General features: G+C 25.8%; 1 protein-coding gene across 9 annotated transcripts; it reads left to right on the top strand.

Annotated features, from left to right (window-relative positions):
• LOC112694305 (rho guanine nucleotide exchange factor 11-like) lies at positions 1 to 20685 on the top strand. 9 transcript variants are annotated; one of them, XM_025569731.1, is made up of 35 exons: positions 5 to 1114; positions 3934 to 3983; positions 8664 to 8938; positions 8998 to 9194; positions 9796 to 10005; positions 11663 to 11818; positions 12530 to 12605; positions 13084 to 13244; positions 13324 to 13431; positions 13497 to 13610; positions 13671 to 13769; positions 13830 to 13922; positions 13988 to 14181; positions 14241 to 14424; positions 14661 to 14772; positions 14840 to 15004; positions 15065 to 15133; positions 15231 to 15321; positions 15394 to 15475; positions 15801 to 15859; positions 16447 to 16518; positions 16579 to 16790; positions 16866 to 17059; positions 17207 to 17400; positions 17457 to 17682; positions 17758 to 17992; positions 18061 to 18148; positions 18209 to 18337; positions 18417 to 18520; positions 19118 to 19270; positions 19339 to 19509; positions 19569 to 19759; positions 20167 to 20284; positions 20360 to 20418; positions 20510 to 20685. In XM_025569731.1, the coding sequence occupies exons 3-35, from the start codon at positions 8782 to 8784 to the stop codon at positions 20513 to 20515; spliced, it is 4479 nt and encodes a 1492-aa protein (XP_025425516.1). In that variant the 5' UTR covers positions 5 to 1114; positions 3934 to 3983; positions 8664 to 8781; the 3' UTR covers positions 20516 to 20685. The 9 variants fall into 9 exon arrangements, with proteins under 9 accessions (XP_025425518.1, XP_025425512.1, XP_025425511.1 ...); XM_025569727.1 differs by lacking the exon at positions 3934 to 3983 and having other exon boundaries at positions 4 to 1114; positions 12530 to 12593; XM_025569726.1 differs by lacking the exon at positions 3934 to 3983 and having other exon boundaries at positions 4 to 1114; positions 16582 to 16790.
• The last annotated feature ends 653 nt before the right edge of the window (positions 20686 to 21338 follow it).

Raw genomic sequence — 21338 nt, 5'->3', positions numbered from 1 at the left:
TTTGCCGCTTTAACACACCTTCGTCGCCGTCGTCGTCGTCGCCGTCGCCGCCGTCGCCGCCGCCGCCGCCGTCGTAGTGGCATACTCGTAGTCAACCGGCACCGTGGTGGGGATCAGTGCGTTCGGCCGTTTCGCCTGTCGTCCGCTGTGTTTGGGCACGTTCCATCCCCGGCGCAACAGCAGCAGCAGCAACAGCGCGCGGCATCGCAGTGCGATCACCGACGGCGTTGTACGTTTGTTAACCAGTACCAACCGATTTTTCGTTAATCTTCACGTTTTACCTTACCGGTCTCTCTCTCTCTCTCTCTCTCTCGGAACACCATCGTCGTTGCAATACCGGTGTGCGTCGGACTGACGGTCGTATTATTAGTACCTACTCGTACACGCAGAAAACGGTACAACGGAAACAAAACTCGCGCTCACGACGGCACCAGCAGCGCGACACACGTATTTCGTTACACACCGTTATCAATATTGTTCGGCGGTGATAGTGGTGCGGATTTCGTATCGTTATTTGCTGCGGTCGAAGTTACTTGTTGATTTTTCTTTCCGGACGCGTGTCCCGGTCCCCCCTCCCCTCGTCCCTTTTCGTCACCAAACCCGGGACCGTGTCGTCGTCCGCGCTTCGAACGTCCCGAACGCGCGCGCGAGTCCGCTCGCACCGCGTACAAATCTCGGTGTCGCGCGTTCCGTGTGTGCGCCGCCGTCTCGCTCGCACGCGTCATACCACGCGCACGCACGCACGTTCACGTACAAACAACGCGCACGCACGCGCTACCCTCGATCGCACACTTGCACGCCGTAGAGCAGCGCACGGACGCATACCGAAACACACGCACCGGATGCGAAAATAATCGCGCAGTCCACTACCGCACACTGTTACGCCGGATGCACCGTCACGAGCAGCAACAGCAGCTGAGCCGACGCGACGCTGATGCGAAGACGGTCGATATGTAGACAGCAGCATGAACAACGTTCGTCGGCCGGTCGTCGTCGCCACCACCACCACCGCAGCAGCAGCTCTTGCACGCCTCCCCGAGAGCGCACCGTCGTTGTCCTGAACAGCCACCATGGACCATTCTTCGGCGGCGGCGGTCCACACGTCTAACGAAAGGTACATATGACGCGCGCATAACACCGTTGTTGTTTTTGTTGTTGTTAATGTTCTCATTGTATCCCACGGGTCTCCCGCCGTCAACAGTGTCGTACGATTCGTTTGTCACGCACAACTCCACACACCTTAATGCTTTGCTGTTACAACTGCATTGACTACGCATGACCACTCGATCACTGTATCTCGCTCTTGCAATACTCCGCTGTTGAACACTGGTTCCATGACTGTAATCCTTTGTCTTCAAGGTCGATCGAATAACGCCATCATCTGTTCTCTTTTCTTTCATCATACGTTTATTTACACCTCCTGTTTTTCGAAATGATCATCAAGATGTTCGCAATCCTACGTAATGAGTCACTTATTCTATGCCTTCACTTTCTCTAAAAACGCTAAATCAAGATTATTTCCTTAATGGTATTGTTTAGTACAACCTATATATACCTACCATACAGTTTCCAAATTTATCGGTATAGTTATAATACACATCAGCTTATAAGTTACATTTTCAAATTTACATTAAACCTGATATTTATAGTATTTCTAATCAAACTTGTATGTCTTCAATCTTTGGATTATGTTAACGATTTGAACATTTAATCAATTGATATTAAAGTTTCAACTTATTCCAATTGATATCTCATCAAAACAAAAGTTATTTGGTTATAATATTTTTATTAAATATTTGAATAAAAATTTATATATTTCAAGTTGATTGTGTTAACTTTAATATGCTTATAAAATTATCATTACGTATAACTCTTATATTTTGGTTTAATTAAATTAAAAAATCTAATATACTATTATATGTATTTATAACTAACTAAAATATAATTATTCTTTAATTTAAACAATCTTAATATTTAACCATATTCAATTCTAACAAAATGTTAACTAAATTTGATGTTTTTGGGGCGACAATTAAACACACTTAGAACTATGATAAACCACTATTAAGTAATAAATAAGGTTTGCCAAAACACATTCAATGTTAACATTACTTATTATCTATTATATACTAAAAACAATTAAATTTATTATATTAAGATATTGATTACTAGGCGTAAATTAAATGTTTCCTTTTAAAAAATAAACATTTATTTTTAAATACTTTTGTAAAAGAGTAATAACCGTGTACTTTAATAGATATTATACTTGATTAATTTTTATATTAAGCCTATTTTTCAATTTTATTTATCAATATTGTAAGTACCAAATATTTGATAATAAATAAATTTGATATATTAATGTTATGAGTCCTTAATTATTCATTACTAAAAGTATATAAAGTACTCATAGTCAGAGCTGTATTGTATTAGGAATTTACCGCTTGGAGGGAAAAAAATGACCCATTAAAAAATATAAAGTTAAGCACCCTTTTTAATATAGTACTATAGTGAAAGAATTATTTTTTAATTAGGTATTTATTTTCTTAAAACCATACTGTTGATACATAATACTAATTTTTGATTTATATACAATATGTTTATACTTACTATACTTATCTCTAGATATTCAGTCGACATGTTCAGTATTTGAAATATCTTATCTATACAAAAATTTTGATTGCAATAACAGTTAATTATAGTAGTTTATTAAAATAAAAAAAAAATAAGTAGGTAAGTGTAAGTAACATACCAAACATTTTAATGAATATATGCCCTTGCTTGTCTGGTTAATTATTTATTATTAATAAGTAAATTGCTTTTTTTAAAAGATTTAACATTTTGCGCTTTTATTCTAGCTTACTGAATCATTATTTTATTAATAATTATTATAATTTTATTATAATAAAAAAATATTTTAAGTAATTTTTTCTGATTAAAATATCTAAACAATATGTTATGTTTAGGTATATATTTTGCTTCAATATGCATTATATATTAATATGTTACAATATTTTATTGTAAAGGTTTCGGATTGAAAAATATTTGTATGAGATTTTATTGAAAACTCTTTTGGTTCAGTCCAAACCAACGTTTAAAAGAAAAAAAAAAAATTTAAACATGATAAATTATTATTAATTTACTTATGTTTGTATATTTATATAACTTTAAATATACTTTATTAATATTTTATTTTTATGACAAAATGTCCACTTTTTATGGTGGCATTTTTTCTTAGGTTCAAGGTGAATGTATGATATGTAATTTGTGTTGTGTCAGTATTGAATTTATACCTTTTTTTTAAAAGAATTGGCAATACTACCCGCCCCTTGGAACTCTATGGGGTAGTTCAAGTGGTGGATCACCATATACTATTAATTAATACAATAAAATAAATGATCACTCTTTCATGCTTGTGCCCAAGGAAATTATTTGTATTGAGGATTATATTATTTACATGTAATTTCATTCTTTAACTTACATCTCTAAAGAAAATTATTATTGTATACTTACTTATTTTTTCTTTAAGTATTTCATGCTCTTGCAGATTTGATCAATTTGTTATCTATTCATTTTATCTATAATTATCTTTCAAGTATAAATAGCGAAGTATGAGATAGGTCAGAAAGATATTTGAATTATATCATAATTTGTTAAAAACTGAGTATTTTCTAATGCATAGTTTTTTCTAATATTTATTTTGCTTAGATTCTAGTTTATCTACTTCAATTGTTTATTCTATTCATTTACTTAATTTTTCTGACTTTAATCTCTATATGTTAAATGTTTTATCTCTATGTTTAAGTGATTTTTCTAATAGAATAAATAGTTCAGTTTACCTTTGCAGAGTTACTTAATTTTACAAAATGTATAATAGATTAATTTATTTAGTAATTTATGCTCTTACTAAAAATATTAATTAAAAATGTTATGTAGGTTATATCAAAACATTTAAATGGACCTGGGTTAAAAAAAAAGTCATAATGGTAATATTTGCATCTGTTTTTTATTACCCTACTGTTACCTTGAGACAGATGCATGTGCATGCAAAATATCTTGTTCCTTGTTTTAAAATTATTTATTCATTCATCCAATTTTATAATAAATTTAACTTTGAAAAAATTATTATAAATAATAGAACTTGTAAAAAGGTACTATTTGTATGTAAGATTAATGTGTTGAACTTTCATACAATTTGTAGTTAAAAAATGTAATTATATTTATTTTATTCAATGAATCATAAATAATATACTGTTAACTTTTTTTTTTTTTTAGGAATTATGTTTTTATAAAAAAAAAATTGCGTTCATCTTATACTATCATACTGGTTTTTTTCATTGCTTAAATGAGCTATCATTTATTTTAAGTGACCTTTGATTATTATGCTAAATTAAATATTTGAAATTATCAAAGTAAATGTTAGTAAACAACTTTTTAGAAAATAACGTAATTCAATGCTGTCCGATATATTAATTCTAAAATACTAAAATAAATGTAGGTAACATGTTTGACTTATTTGCTAAACAAATCAAAAAATTATTTCCGATATTTAATAATAAAACAATCAATTATAAATCACAACTAATTGAAAATAAATACTGTAATATAAACTTAATTAAAATAACAATAAGTATAGTATATAACTTAAGTGGTTTTTATTATAATAATTACTGTTCATATAGTTATGTATATTTTTTTTATTTTTATATGATTAGGTAGTTAATTATTTGATGTAGCTATATCATATTTTGCTCTATAGTCTGTTCTAATCGTTAATACACCATACATTATTAGTAATTAGATTTATGTAATTTGATTACAAAAGGACAGAAATTTCTGACTGCTTATATAAGATTGTTTTAGTATATTTTATTGGTAATATATTATGTAAATATCCTAGTTATTGTATTAGTAGTTATTTAAAATAAAATACAATTTTAGAAATAACAATTTCAAATTATCTTCAAGAAAATTAAGTAAATTAATATCAATGAGTATAGATTTTATAAAAAAAATTATATATATGGTATTAAGTGTAAGTATCCAATTGCGTAATCAGTGACGCAACTATTGATGGGGTTTGGGGGTTATTACCCTCCTCCCCCTAAATTTTTCTGCAGTTTTTAAAAACTATGCAGGAAAAAAAATGATTTATTTTGAAGATGCGAAATAGCTGATTGATATGAAATACAAATATTATTTGTATTATAATTGATAACTATAATAATATATCAATATGGAACATTTTGTAACGTTCCATTTAGCTTAAAAACATCAATAACCTTGCTACTACAATTTTTCAATAGTCGATTGTATAATATTTTTTTTTTTGTGGTATCACAATATGAAATAGTAGTTAATCAGTATTAATTTATAATTTAAATATTTTACTCATAAACCTTAATCTTACTTCCTTATCCCTACCAAACACCTGCAGAAAATGCTTATTTTTTCCAAATTCACAAATAAAATATTTAAATAATAAATAATGATAAAAAACAACAAAGTGAGCGTGGCATGGTGCTCACTCAACACCAATGGCGGGTCGTTACATAGCAATACAATACTAATGATGGGTCGAGTAAACAATTGTATATAATTAATTATGTACTCACTCAGTGTCAATATCAAAATCAAAATATCTTGATATAAATATTGAACAGTTGCATTGCATTCCTTTGATATACCTTTTGAATATACAAAAAAATCTTTTAGGCAATCTTTCGTTGATTATCTGATTATCTGAGCCCGATGTATATTTTAACTCAATGCATTTACAGTATAAAAAAAAAAACATTCACATTTTTTAAAGTAATGTTAAAAGGATTATTTATAAATGGTTATTTTTAGATTTGAGCAATTTCCTTGTTTAAGTTCTTTTAATTATATTAATAATATAATATAATATTATATAATAATATTTGTTGAAATTAAGTGTATTATATTTATTATTTTAGTTTTAATCATTTAGTACCTATCTTATTTCTATTTGAATATATCTATTTGCATTTTTTCTCATTCATTTGGTTTTTTATTTAGTAATTTTTTATTATTCTCTAACACAAGCATCTGCTTATAAGAGATAGATAATCATATAGTCTATTTATATTTAATTGTATTGTTAATTTTGTTTTGATGATTTAATTAGTGTTCGAGAATATAGTGTAATGTCTTCTATTAGATATTTCTAAAAACAATTGGTGCATCCTGAATCTTTTTGATGTACTCCTGCTTTTTTTTTTTTTTTTTTTAATAAGAGCATATGGCTTAGTAAATCAGTTTCTAAGAAATTTTGAAACTGATGATAAAGTATGCTTTCATATTCACAAAAATACTAATGCAATTTGCAGCACCATTAATGCATAGGCTGAAATGTTTACAGCACCACTGACATGCTACTAGAATAGCTGCTGAATGGTTATGTGTAAAAGTGGCCTAATTTTCTTAGTTGCCAATCCCTCTTAAACAAATAGATTATAATAAGAAAATAAAATTATCTTCCATTAGTATTATTATTTGAAATCTACACTAAAAATAGTCATATCTTAATGCTTAAAAATATTGTACATGCTTATTTATTTAAGCATTAATTGTTATTCTAAAAAGCCATATTTCATAGTAAAGTAAAATCTGTCCAATATGGAACCTGAATAATATGAAAATGTGTCTTTTATGGAAAAATTATTAAAAACATCATGTCCTGAATAAGATGGAACTTGTCAAACATGGAAATGGAAACAATATTTTTATCATATACCTGTTTATCACGGAAATACCGATGGGAATACCTATTTAAATATTAACAGTTATTAAATATAATCTATATTGATTAGGATAATTTTGTTGCACTACATTTATTTTTTCGTTGTAAATAGTGTTGTAATTAGTGATGGGTCGAACCCTGGTTTTTTAAATCGAACCGAACTTTAAATTATTTTTTCAAACTCAACCGGACCTTCATATTTTCTACCAAACCGAACCGAACCGAACCTATTATGATTTTAAGTCAAACTCAATACTTTTTATCATGTACATTGTACCTACTTACAAATTAAATCAACCATAATCATTAATTACTATTGTATTTTAAGTTTTCGTATTACCTATTCTACATTTTAACTTTTAAGTCTAAGTAATTGTATTATTAACAATACATTTAAATTCTAGATAATTTCTTATTATTATTATTATTATTTTTCAAAACCAGTCTTGTGCTCTCTCGTGCTGTCTTATAGCTTATAAAATATTCATTGAATATTCAGTGTAATATGACAATATAATCAGTACATTTTAGTAATATAAAAAAAAATAGTAATAACAACTATAATTCAGAATTATAGAATGATAAGTAAAATTTATAAAGTAAGACGTAAGTTGTAAACATGTTTTTTATTAACAGCACAGTCGCGGTATTGGAATATTACCATGGATTTACTCAAAATATATTTTAATCTCTACAATAAATATGATAAAAATAAAAATAGCTAATTTATGAATGTAGATACACTGCCTCTATTGGCGATAAACAACTTATTAATGTATTGGTTGGTGGATGGTGGATGTGTAACATGCGACTGGAAAAATAACATTATTATTATAAATAATGCATAACGTGCCCTTTACAGATTATCACTTTCTATTGCCAATAGTCTAATTATTTCTTAATAATCATTATCAATTTTTATTTTTCAAAAATAACTTTTGAAGAATTGTACAAATATTTAGTTTTCGAAATATCGTGGCCAGTAAATCTAGTTCTAGAAATATTTTCAAGTTCGATTTTCGAACAGTAAAAGATGCTTGATAATTTGGCTCCATCTTTTTTCATGCAGAGTTCGAATTTCAAACCGAACCAAACATCAAGTGTTCGGTTCGAGATTCGAACAGTTTGACCCATCACTAGTTGTAACATGTAGTAGTGTTTTGTATTTATAACATCTCTTGTTGCATAAAGTGTTTGTGTTTAAATATTTGTTAACTTTTTTATTATTTATAATTTTTATATTTTACATTTTTATTTTTTATTACATAACTCAGTTTGTCAAAAATCAATAAATATTTAACTTAAAATGAAAAATTAAAATAAATTTGTAATTTTTAAATTTATATTTTTTAACTTCATATGTATAATAAAAAGTTAGTAAAATTTAACAAATAATAAAGGAATATGTATAAAATAAAAAATATTTATTATAACTTTTATTGTTCACCCGTATTAAATAGAAATCTGTTTAAAATAGAAAAAATATTCGGTCTCAACCATTTATATATTATATAAGTTGTACTATATATCTATGATTTTAAAATCTATACTCATTAATAACAGATATGTTAAATAATTCTTTTTTTAAATTAAACAAATTTATTATTTAATATTTGTTTGAATTATTTTAAAAATTTCTAATAACTTACAATTTTTGGTTTTTTTGTTTTTAAATGTTTGTATACTTGTTTAAATTTTCTTTAGTTATTATTTTTTTGATTAATGATGATATATTGCTTAATCGTTGACAGTATAATTATTTTAACAGTATTTTTAAGTGTATTTTTTTCTTTTTGTTGTAGGTTAGAAGGTGTAGAACTAATTTGAGTGTTAAATAATATTTTTAAAAAAAAACAGTCTTCAAGTTTGATAATTTATTGAATATTTAATTTATATTTTACAGGCTAGTTGAACATAAATCTCCTCAACCATTAATTGCCGAAGCTTTAGATTCTTCAACAAACATACCTTCTACAACCACATTGACTGTAATAGTTGTAAAAGATGAAAGGGGATATGGTATGAAAGTATCAGGAGATAATCCTGTATTTGTGCAATCTGTTAAACAAAGTGGAGCAGCAGAAAGAGCAGGTTTACATAGTGGTGATAAAATTATTAAAGTTAATGGTGTTAATGTTACACATTCTACACATACAGAAGTTGTAGAACTTATAAAATGTAAGTTTGTTTTTATTATATGTTTATCAATGGTTAAAACATTTTTATACCCTCTGTAGCTTCTACCCAAGTCGAATTAACAGTGCAACAAAGGCCTTTAACTATAAACTCATCAAATCCTAATTTAACATTGCTGCCATTGTCATTACCAGCAATGAATTCTACTACTGTTTCTCCTGTAACACCATCCAGACCTTTACATCATCATCATTCAGCTCCTGCACGTGATCGAATAACAGGACCTCAACCTGTTGATGTATGTATAATAAGATACATTTTTTTTTTTATTACTTAATTTACTAATTTAATTAAATTATGTTTTTCTGAATAGATAAGATTTAAAATTTGTTGTATTTTTATTTTAAATTCATTATTTAGAATTCCTCTAATTATTTTTGTTTTAATTAAACTAAACATAAATTTTGCTTTTATGGTTACAAATATTATTATTTTTTCCTACCACGAAGAAATTAATATTATTATAATATTTTTAATTCACGTATTTGATTAATATAAAATTTAAAAATACAATAAACTAAAGTCAACTTAAAGTCTTCTTTTAAATATAATAATAGGTACTATTACTTTAAAATGTAAAATAATCAATAGAATAATATAATAATAAAATATTAAATGGTTTAATGACTCCAAATGAAGTAACTAAAACCCTAACTATACCTATACCTTTATTTATTTTAATTTTGATTATATTTGAAAAAATACAATTGAATGGAAAAGAAATGTACGACTTAAATAATAAAGAATAAATGCATATGTTTTTATTTAATATAAAGTCATGATTTGATTTAAATTATAATTTACAAATGTATATTTACTATAATATTTCAATTTTCAAGGTGGAACAAATGAGGCATGTTGAACTAGAAAGATGGCAAACATTCAGACTTATGTTGGAGAAAGAGCAACGGTATGTGGATGCTTTAAAAAAAGAACTTCGATCTTCAGATTTATCCAATAGTGATAATAAGTTGAAGAGAGATTTAACAGGAGCTGAACGCCGAGTTAAAACATTACAAGATCAATTAACCACGTTTAATGAAATACCGGTAGTGTACAATTATTTGCTGTAAATATTTAATAGGTTTGCAAAACATATAATATAGTCGCATGTTCTATTTTTCATTGCAAATAGAATTGTGACATTTTCGGTATTGTCTATTAAGTATACTTAGTTATTTTTATTTCATTAGTATAAATAGTACAATTTTTGATAATTTTAAAGTTTAATTTAACATTCACAATCATCGCATATTTGTTAAATACATCTTAAATGTAATTAATATACAATCAGTGCTTAAGGCTTGTACATAAGCTTTTATTACATCTTTATCATATTTATTTCTTTTTATTCTTAATTATATTCAAAATAATCAAATATCAAATTTAATACAATTGGTCTATCCATAGTTTTTTGTTTATTATTATTTAAAATTATACTAAATTAGCTATTGTAGTAACTAATCAAATATATTATAAACAAGATTTGTGAATGTTAATATTTTTTAAATTTATCAAAAATCTACAGATTGTATATTTTGTAGTATATTTTTTTTTTTTTTTTTTTGATATATTTATGTATATAATTTTAGTCTTGTTATATTGTTTGTGTCCTTTGCTCGTGAATTTAATATTTAAATAGTTGAGTGTTCTAAAATGTTTTGCTGATTTTAATTTATCAACATACTTATTTTTAGTTTCAACAGTTATTTAATATTTTCATTGGAAATTATTTGAAAACATTTATAAATTAAATGAATTTAACTAACTGTTTCTACATTCTTTAAACTTTCTTTGGTATAATCAATTAAAATTGTCATAATGAATATACTACATTCTTTCCATATATTTATTACAAAGCATGCAGTGGTGCAATCAGGATTGGTTTTCGGTGAGGGGGGGGGGTGAATTTGGAAAAAATAAACAGGTATTGAGATAAGGAAGTGAAGTTAAGTTAGTATTATGAGTAAAATATTTGATATACAAATTAAACTATTAAACTTCTATTTCATATTGTGATACTACAAAAAAAAGTATTATACAATCGACTATCGAGAAATCATAGTAGCAAGGTTATTGATGTTTTAAAACTGATCGGAACGTTAGAAAATGTCATGTTATTATTGTTATCTATTATATTACGAAAATAATATTCATATTTCATATCAATCAACCGTTTCGCATGTTTAAGAAAAACCATTTTTTTTTCTACGTAGAATTTGTATAAATCTCAGAAAAATTTTGGGGTGTTACAACCTCCAAATACCACCCCTAGTTGCGCCACTGAAAGCATCTACATTAAATTAAAAGTGGTCTTATCATCTTATCATTATTTCATAACAACTTATTCATATTCTATGACTTATCTAAGCCACATGAATCATTTTGTAAGAAATTGGAATGTTGAAAAGAAAAATTAAATATTTCTTTAATATATTGACTGTTCCTATGCACTAATGTATGTCTATTGAGTGATTGACTAGAATAATATGATAAAATGTACATAATGTTGCATTTAATTAATTATGCTGTAATAATTTAGTTTATATTAAAGTTAGCACCTGCTTATTATTCCAATTCTTTTCGATCTTCATCTAGTTTCATTGTAGTTACAATTATGTACCTTTGAATATCCATTTTCCTTTCCAAGTGTTTGTACTTACTTTTTTTTTAACACAATCGTATGCATATTTATTATGTTGACAGCTTTGTAATATTGTTGCACAAGCATCTTCACTACAGCCTCCTCCACTACCACCGAGAAACCCACCACCACTACCTCCTAGAAATCCAACGGCCCCTTTGATTAGTGATAAGCAGTCGAATAATTCACATATCACTGGTGTTAACAATAGTCAAACTGTAAGTACGCGATGATTGTTTAAAACCGCTTTCAATCTATTATCTCGGATAATTTATTAAAATTTCAAAAGTTGTATTCTTAACGTAAATATTAATTTATCATAGTCATCAATCATAAAAGCATTATTGAAATAAAAATTCATAGTTATTGATATATAATAAGAAAATTTGAGATCAAATCAAAATTGATAAATAATTGTACATTAGTGAATTGAAAATTTCAAACAATTATATCCATATATAACTTATCAGAGGATAAAATGTTGTCTGTATTATAAAAATATAATTAATGCTATTTTCATTTTTATTTTAAATTTTGAATCAAACACCACCATAAATGTATCTAGTTAGGTTGGAAATCATTAACTAAGTATTGTATATTATTATCATACTTCAATGCTTGTAAATCCATTAAAGGTAGGTATATAGTAAAAAAAAAAAAAAAATCAGTTTTGAAAGATTGTATTGCATGAAAATTATGATATTTGTATTTTGTTTAATTTTTTGATTGATATTAATTATTTTGTGCTCGTTTATTTTTACTAAGTTTTTTAAAAACAATCTATTTTTATATGGTTTGTTAGCATAAGTTATGTTTTAGGTATATGGGTTGTATATTTCTTGAACTTTTTTTATTACTTATCTATTATAAATATATTATTTATATTGTTATTATTTACCATAATTTTTAATAACCTATATTTTTTCTAGGATTCTCCTAATCTCTCCCTTGGTCATCAACGTACAAAGTCTAATCCTGATCAATTAAGTGAAGGTAAACCATTAGGTTAGTAAATGATAACTATTACCATAGTTGTTTTTTTTAACCTTCTATTAATTTTGAAAGCTTATTAAAACTTTGGAGTTGTTGCTTGTTAAATCAATTAATTTTAGCAAATAGTTAATATAATGATTTCTCGGATTACTTTTTTTTTTTTTAATTTTTACATTGAGTTAAATTATTTACTATTAAATTGAATAACAATTTTCTACTTTCTTAATGAAGTCAAACCTACTTTGTTACCAAAATACAATATATAGTTATGTATAATGTATCATTTATTATGTAAAATTATCAAAGTATTATAAATATAAAACTAGGAATATAACTAATTCAATAAGATTATTTTAAGATGATCCATTTTATTGTTGAGTATTAAGCTTATATAAATAAATATCTTTGTATTATATATTAAAATAATCCACAATAACTATTGTTATATTGTCGATTTTATATTACATAAAAATATTAATTTTTGTTATAGGCACCAAAAAGTTAAGTTTGTCAGAATCTTTCAATGACTTACCTTCTGTAAAACTTTCCAAGGGTGGCTTAGCCTGGGATGTGGTATCACCACCTCGTTGTCATTCTCCTAACAGATCTCCTGATATTTCTAGCTCCTATGACAAATCTTGTATAGAAATGGTAATAATAATTGGTTAAATTTATATAATAATTAAAGTTATACTTTTTGTTTTATTTTCACTGTGCTTCATTGTTCTAGAATAAACATGGAATTGGCGATCGATGCTCGGTTAATTCAGTTGAATCAAAATTAATTCAATCTCCTATTATATCAATGGAGGATGATGAAGTTTCAGATCAAGAATCTGTAAATTGATCTTTTATTAATAATACTTTTATTTATGTATAACTATATTTCTTTTATTTTTTTAGAATCATTTAGAAGAACATGGTCCATTTAAAAGTTTTACAAAACTAGTAGAACACAACGCACATTTAGCAGTATTTTTAAACTATGTTATATCAAATAGTGACCCCTCAGCTTTAGTATGTTAAATTCTTATTATCAAAGATTTAAGTTTAAAATGTTTATGTTTATGTTTCTAGCTATTCTATTTAGTTACAAACTTATTTAAAGAAGGCAATGCCAAAGAGATGAAGAAATGGGCTTATGAAATCCATTCCAGTTTTCTAGTGCCTTGTGCTGTAAGTTATTTTAAATTTTATATTTTAACTAAATACATCATTTAACACATGTATTTTTAGCCATTGAGACTGAATAACATTGAAGACAATATTGTTCGTGAAATCGATGATATTTTACAAAAAGATTCGGATCGCGAAGAAATTTTGCGCAAAGTACGTAAAAATAAAAATAACTCCATTTTTCAATATTTGAGTTATTAACTCTTTAATTAATTTAGGTGTTCTGGAAAGCACGAACCAAAGCCAAAGAAGAATTGAATGAACAGTTGAGTGATTTTCGTCATCGAAGAACAGCTGGCCTTGGTACTCTATTTGGCCCTCCTGATTCTCAACTTGATGATAGTATTAATGATAAACCTAAGGAATTAAAAATAATTGAAATGATTCTTGTTCCTAATATGGAGCCATTTATGTAAGTTATTTTAATTATATTTGTACATTCAATGAATTATTAATATTTTTTTTTTTTAGAGAGGACATGGATAAAGAAATTGTAGATGATAGAAGATTCACCATGGCTGCTGCACTTGCTACTGTTATGTCTAAAATATTTGGCCTTCGCGGTACTCAATTTAGTTCTCTTTTAGAACGATGCCCTACATTTGTTTCCAAAGAAAAATCCTTTAAGGCTAAACTTATAGGAAAATGTCGAAAAGTAATTATAATATATTTAAGCACTATAAAAACAATTTAAAATTACACTTTATATGATAAATCTATCAGTATAACTTACATCTTATGATCCCTTATTCAACATCAGCTCATTCAATATAACAGATAAAATATTTTCTCATTAAATGTTATTATGAATGATTCTGTTTCATCTATTTATACATACATATATATAATAAAATAATGTTATTAATTCACAAATTTTTATTTTATTTTCAGTTTACTAACAAAGGGCATCATTTTGTTGCACATCAGTATTTCACTGTGACTTATTGTAATCATTGTCAATTAATTATTTGGGGAATTGGTCCACAGGGTTATCAATGTACAAGTATGTAAAGTTTTATTTATAGTACGTATTTGAGAAACATAATATAACAAAATAATTATATTTGCAGATTGTATTTTAAATATTCACCGTGTTTGTGTAAAAGTTTTGGAAGAAAACTGTCCTGGTCCAATTGTGAAAAAAGATAAAGGAAATGATCGCATTAGTAAATTAATGGATAAAATAAGACCTGAACGTGAAACCCGAAGAAAACCTGGTATAAATTTTGTTCAAAGTAATTATTACTATATATTATTCTGAATTTTAAAACAATTTTAACTAAATTTGTTTAAAGTTGAAAAGTCAAAGAGACAATCTGAAGATTCTGGGGACATAGTTGGTGCTCTTCCAGATAAAGAATTGGGTATTTATTCAATTTAATTATTATGCTAATATATATATATATATATATATATATATGATTTAAAACAATTTTAATATTGTTTATTATAATTATGTAGATCGATCAAGTTTAAGTGGAAGTAGTTTCCATATTAAAACTGATGATAGTTTTAAATCAGAGAAGGGAGATACAAGTATTGTTGAAGATATGTAAGTTTCATATTTGCTCTAGTATATTTATTAAATAATGTCTCTTTTTATTCAACAAACATTTTATAATAGCTCACACTATCCAAAGCTCAAAAAACCATCAGGAATCTCTATAAACCGATCTGAAAGCTATAAAGAACGTATCCATCAAAAGGTATTATTTATTGTATAAAAATAATAGTATTTACATGTAATGTTACTCATGTAATACAAATGTATTGTCTATGACTATATTAAAAATTTAAATCTATAGTTTAAATTTAATGTGATTTAATATAAGATATTTGATATTTGATTACAATTATATATAAAAATTCTATGCTTATTGTATTAGCTCATACTTAGTTAAAATATTTGTCCTTTATTAATTTTATTCTAAGTCAGTTATTTTACTCGTGTAGAATATGGAGACAACAAATTTTTATATACAAACTCATTAAGATTTAGTTTTGTGTTATAATTATATCTTTTGTTTATAGCGTCAAATTCGTGAAAGAAGAAAAACTAGTGATCCTAATCTTCCTTCAAAGTACAAAACGTGAGTGCAAAATATACTAAAAGTTTACTTTAGTATATATATATAATAAAATAATTTATAGTGAACACAAAAATAGTTTTTATTAAACTAATAAGTTGTTAAACTTGTAATTTATGAAATGCCTGTTAAATTTATGCTCAATTTTTCGAAATCTTAAAACTTTCTTTATTGTTTTCTGTAACTATTATTATTTTTGTACTTGATATTTGTATAGCTAAAACTAAAATAAGAATATATATTGAAAATGTATCTAGAATATAATAATTCTCAAAGATAACAAATTTATAGCGTTAAGAGAGTCCACATTTTTATTCTTCTTTTGGTTCATTAAATTTTATAGTTTTTTTTTTCATTGCAATTCGGGCAATTCTTCATTGTTACTGATTAGAGATCACTAACATAAATTGGTTCATACATTTTTATTATTTTTTTTTTCAATTGATAACTAGTAAATTGAAAAATAACATACAATATATTGTTTCCTATTCCAAAAAGAATCATATTTTTGATTTTATTACTTAATTAAATAGATATACTTTAAAATTTTAATGTATTACTAACATTAACACGATTTTACTTTATTTTAGTGATGTAGAACAAGAAATGCCGTTTTCATTTGCACATTCTGATAGCTCTTCAAATTCTAATTTATCAACAAAGTAATTTTTTCGTATTATTTGATTGACAATATTAATAACTTTAACTTTACTATGGAATAGAAGCTTGGACAGTCGTAGTACATCATTAGAAGGAATTGGACAAGGTGGAGAAGTTACTTCATGTTTAGATAGTGATTCTGATGATGAATTAGACTTACCAGATTGGGCTAGTAATGTTCCACCTGAAATATTAGAACAATTATCATCTAAAGAGAAGAAACGCCAAGAAGTCATAAACGAACTGTATCACACTGAAAGATCTCATATTCGAGGTAAATAATTAAGTATAATAAACAATATTTATATAATGAATTTGTATATTTACTCTTTAAATAATCATTTTTTAGGACTGAAAGGTTTAGAACATGTTTTTCATCGGCCTATGAAGGAACTACAAATATTACCACAAGACCAACTTCAATTATTATTTGCAAACCTTGAACAAATGTTTGAACTACACTCACAGTTTTGTAATGCAATGAAAGCTGTGAGGAAAGACAATCAAGTTGTTCAAAACATTGGACATGTTTTACTTAATACTGTATGTGTTAATTTATAAATAATTATAGATTTATATATTTTATTATCTAACTTTTAAGTGTATCACATATTAAATTATAATAGTGTAAAAAGTTAAAATTATTTATAATAAAAAAATGATATAGCTTTAATAATTTATGTTGCATAGTTTGATGGAACTGCTGGAGAAGTATTTCAAAAAGCTGCTGCAACTTTTTGCGCTCGACAACAAATTGCTTTGGAATCTCTAAAAGAGAGACGAAAAAAAGATGCAAAATTAAATAATTTTCTGACTGAAGCTGAGGGTAATCCTATATGCAAGCGCTTACAACTGAAAGATATTTTGCCAACAGGCATGATAAGGTAATACAACTATAAATAACTTAATCAGTGTTGCAATTAATATTTTTTTTTTCTAGATTAACTAAATATCCATTATTATTTGAAAGTTTGGTAAAATGTACTACTAATGAAGAAGAATTATTAAATATTAAAAGGGCATCAGAAAGGAGTAAAATTATTTTAAACCATGTAAATCAAGCAGTACGCGAGGCTGAAGATGAACTTAGACTTTCTGGAATTCAGAAAAAATTAGATGCTACTCCATTTGAGAAAGTGGATCATCTACTGAGCGTTGAGTACAAGGTAAAATAATTTTTTTTTCGTAGATTTATAGTTTTATTTTTTATTTAAATATTTGTTATGTTTTATTTTTCTTAGAATTTAGATGTAACAAAACATAAATTGATTCATGAAGGTGGTCTGTGGCTGAGAATTGGAGGCACTCGTCAAAAAATGATTGAATTACATGTTTTGCTGTTAGAAGATTTAATTATTTTGTTGAATAAAGTAGATGATAAATATGTTTTAAAATATTATGGATTCCAAGATCGTACTCCTACCTTGAGTCCAATTATTAAGATGTCTACAGCTTTAGTCAGACATAATGCTGTTGGTATGGATCAAGAATTATTTATTTTTTAATTAATATATATGTTAATTAATCATAATAATAATTTTTAGATAAAAAAGCAATGTTCTTGGTAAATACATCTCAAGCTGGTGCTCAAATATATGATTTAGTCACCACTTCATCAAATGAACGAAAAACGTTAGTTCTACATTTTCTTATTAATTTATATTTATTTTATATTCAATTTGTTTATAATAGATGGTTCCGTCATATTTCTGAAGCCACTGAAGCATATAAAGCTCGTGAAGGTAAAATAAAAAAACAAGAACAAACCTCTCATCATGTTATTGATTATGAAGACATAATACAGGGTACTAAAAAAAAGTCGTAAGTAACATTAAGTTGCTTTTTCTGCATAATTTTTATGATGTAGTGTTTATAACAAGGTTTTTTTTTTTCGTTTCAGGGTAAATGATAATTGTACAGAACAACCTAACAATAACAATAATTTAAACAGTTCACAGTTATCAACTTCATTAGATTCTAATACTTGTGATACATCTAAACGTGGTAACAATTATTTTTAAAATATGTTTTTTTTTACAAATGCTTATAATTTTGCATATTAAAAGAAGGAAAATATTTTGCACATATTTAAAAAAAATATTAAGTTATTTTTTTACTAAGCATTATGTTTGTATAAAATTTAGATTCTAGATATTTTTCTTAAAATGTAAAATTATTAATTTAAAAGTCTTTATAATATGTTTTTGTATACGTATTTATAATTTTTATTTTTATGATTTCTTACTCCTATCTTATTATGTATGATGTATTTACTGATTGACTGATTTATTAAGTATTTATATTTTTATTTACTGCAGAATATTTTCCAAATAATTTTATATTCTAATTTATAATAAATTATTATTATTATTATTGTTATTATTATTTATAATTTATATTAATTATATTATTTATAATAATTTATTTTATGCGTCTTCTGTATATTTTTACATACGTTTTTACATTTTTTTTCTTTTAAATACATTTAAAAATATACATGTTAGTGGTTAATAAAATTTAATTATTCGTGTCTTGGAGCATTTATTATTTTTAACATATATATATAGTTTTCAGCCAAAATTTTTTTATTTTTTGTATTAGGTAATGACATTTTAGGAAATACTGAAGCACAGGCAGTTACTAGCAGCACTCCCGTGCTGTCTAAAACTCAAAAAAGTCCATTAATTGAGCCATCAGAAGTGTTAGTGTCTCAAAGTTCTGTATTGAAAGCAGAACCAGTTATTACACACCTTGGTATATTATTATTTTAAATTAGGTTATTGTATACTTTCTAGAACCTTAAATTATTATATCATTCACAGAAAAATTACGAAGAAATAATAGAATAATTGAAGAAGCATTACATGAACGTTTGCAATTAGTTGCTGATATATTAAAAGTGCCTTTATCCAACTCCAGTAACACATCTGATAGTCAAGGTAAAGATATTTCTGATGAGCCAAATAAAATTTTACTTTCAGCAGTGACTCAAGGTAAATTAATAATTTACATTTTATATTGTTTAAACATGAGTTTTTTTTTTTTTTTTTAGGAAACGAAGTCATCACAGTATTAAATGAATCTCTGAGTTTGACAGATGTTGATACTATTGCTGCTAGTTTAGGCACATCAAATTTGACATCTAATTGTAGTTTATATAAAGCCTATGCTACACAACTGTCGAAAATCACTAAAGTCAAACCTATTGTTGCTTCTTTGAATTCTCAAATTACAGAACTTTTGGTGAGGAACTATCTATAATTAATTTAAGTTCATGAAACAAATAGTATTTAATAAGATTCATATTATTAGAGATTATAACCTATTAATTTTAATCATTAAATTGCAAATAAACATTTTATAATTATTAATTTGAAGCTAATGCATTTTTTCATTCAATTTTTATTTTAAGCACTTGTCTTAATAAACTACATATCTATACTTTTAACTGTAAGTCGTAAAAACACATTACGTTTATATTTAAATACTAATACAATACAATACTAATATAGTAAAGTGTTCCTTTTAATCAATTATATTAGAGTACAATGAATTAATTGGTCGTTATTTTAAAAATATAATTTTCAACTTAATTATAAAACAACAAAATTATAAACTACTAATTTCAGTCACTGATGAAATTATTATAGATATCAAATACAAAGCATGGTAAATTGGAAGAAGAACTGCGCAAGCAACTTCAAACCTATCGAGAAAGACTGCATGCATTTCAAGAAAAGTCATTAGGCTCATCCAATGCAGAAAATGGTAATTCAATTTTTATTAAAACAATATCAATAATTTTTGATTTATTAAAACTATTTACTTTTTATTTTGTTAAAGAAACTGTCGATAATGCTTCTACTATCAATAATTCAGACAAAAATGGCTCGTCGTTAGAGGTATCTATCATAAATCATAAACGATCATAAAACTTTTTACAAAAATGACTGCATTCGTTTTTTAAAATAATGAATTATTTATTTTTTACAGTTATGAGTGTAGTTATTATTTATTAATCAATACATAACATACACACTTAACCAACATATGCCATATCATGCCACTAAGTTTTCACCATGTCAGTAATAGCAGCCTAACGCTTAAAAATTGTATCAATGTTTATTTTACTTCTATGAGTTTAATTTATATATATATATATATATTTTTAGTTGTTAATTTTAAAAAATAGTTTTTCATTAAAATAACTAACAAATTATTGTTTTAATTTTTCAACATTATTTTACGTCCTGTTTTATTTAATTTTTTTTTAAGACTGTGTATAATAATTTATACGATTATTTTCATACATATAATTTTACATTTTAACATAGGATAGTTTCAATATCTGTTTGATATTACTATTTTTATTATTTATTTATTACAATCTTTTTTTTTTTTTTTTTTTTATTGCTGTTTAAAATTCAATATAAGTGTTAATATCTTTGATTATATGTTTTTATTACTACTTAATTTGAATATATGTGTTTTTAGTATTAAGAGTTAAGTGTTCATGAAAAATGATACACATACATTGTTAATATGTTAAATTAATTTAAAACAAATTTTAAATTGTCAGCTTTATTTATTAGTTAAGCAAAACTTGCTTTTTGTATAATTTTACACCTATTCAATGTTTGAACTTAAAAAAAGAATTATTTTTAAAAAAAATACATAAACTAATTTAATAGCACTGTTAAATTGTTTGTCTTAATCAATGTGACTTATGATTTTTGGACTAAGTTCTGAAAATTATAAATTTTGAATTCATGACAAAAATAAAAAATAGACCACTTTATACAAAAGAAAATTGATTTTATTA

This window comes from Sipha flava, unplaced genomic scaffold (assembly GCF_003268045.1).
Source record: "Sipha flava isolate LNK unplaced genomic scaffold, YSA_version1 127_pilon_pilon, whole genome shotgun sequence".
NCBI lineage: Eukaryota > Metazoa > Arthropoda > Insecta > Hemiptera > Aphididae > Sipha > Sipha flava.
Note: the sequence above shows the minus strand (reverse complement) of the source record. Positions and strands in the feature narration are given on the sequence as shown.

Excerpts from the sequence above, each read along its gene's own strand:
- LOC112694305 (XM_025569725.1), top strand. The coding sequence starts at position 1,071 with ATGGACCATTCTTCGGCGGCGGCGGTCCACACGTCTAACGAAAG. Across the intron at positions 13,770-13,829 it reads GTTTTCTAGTGCCTTGTGCT|CCATTGAGACTGAATAACAT; the intron begins GTAAGTTATTTT and ends ATGTATTTTTAG. Across the intron at positions 19,760-20,166 it reads CTCAAATTACAGAACTTTTG|ATATCAAATACAAAGCATGG; the intron begins GTGAGGAACTAT and ends AAATTATTATAG.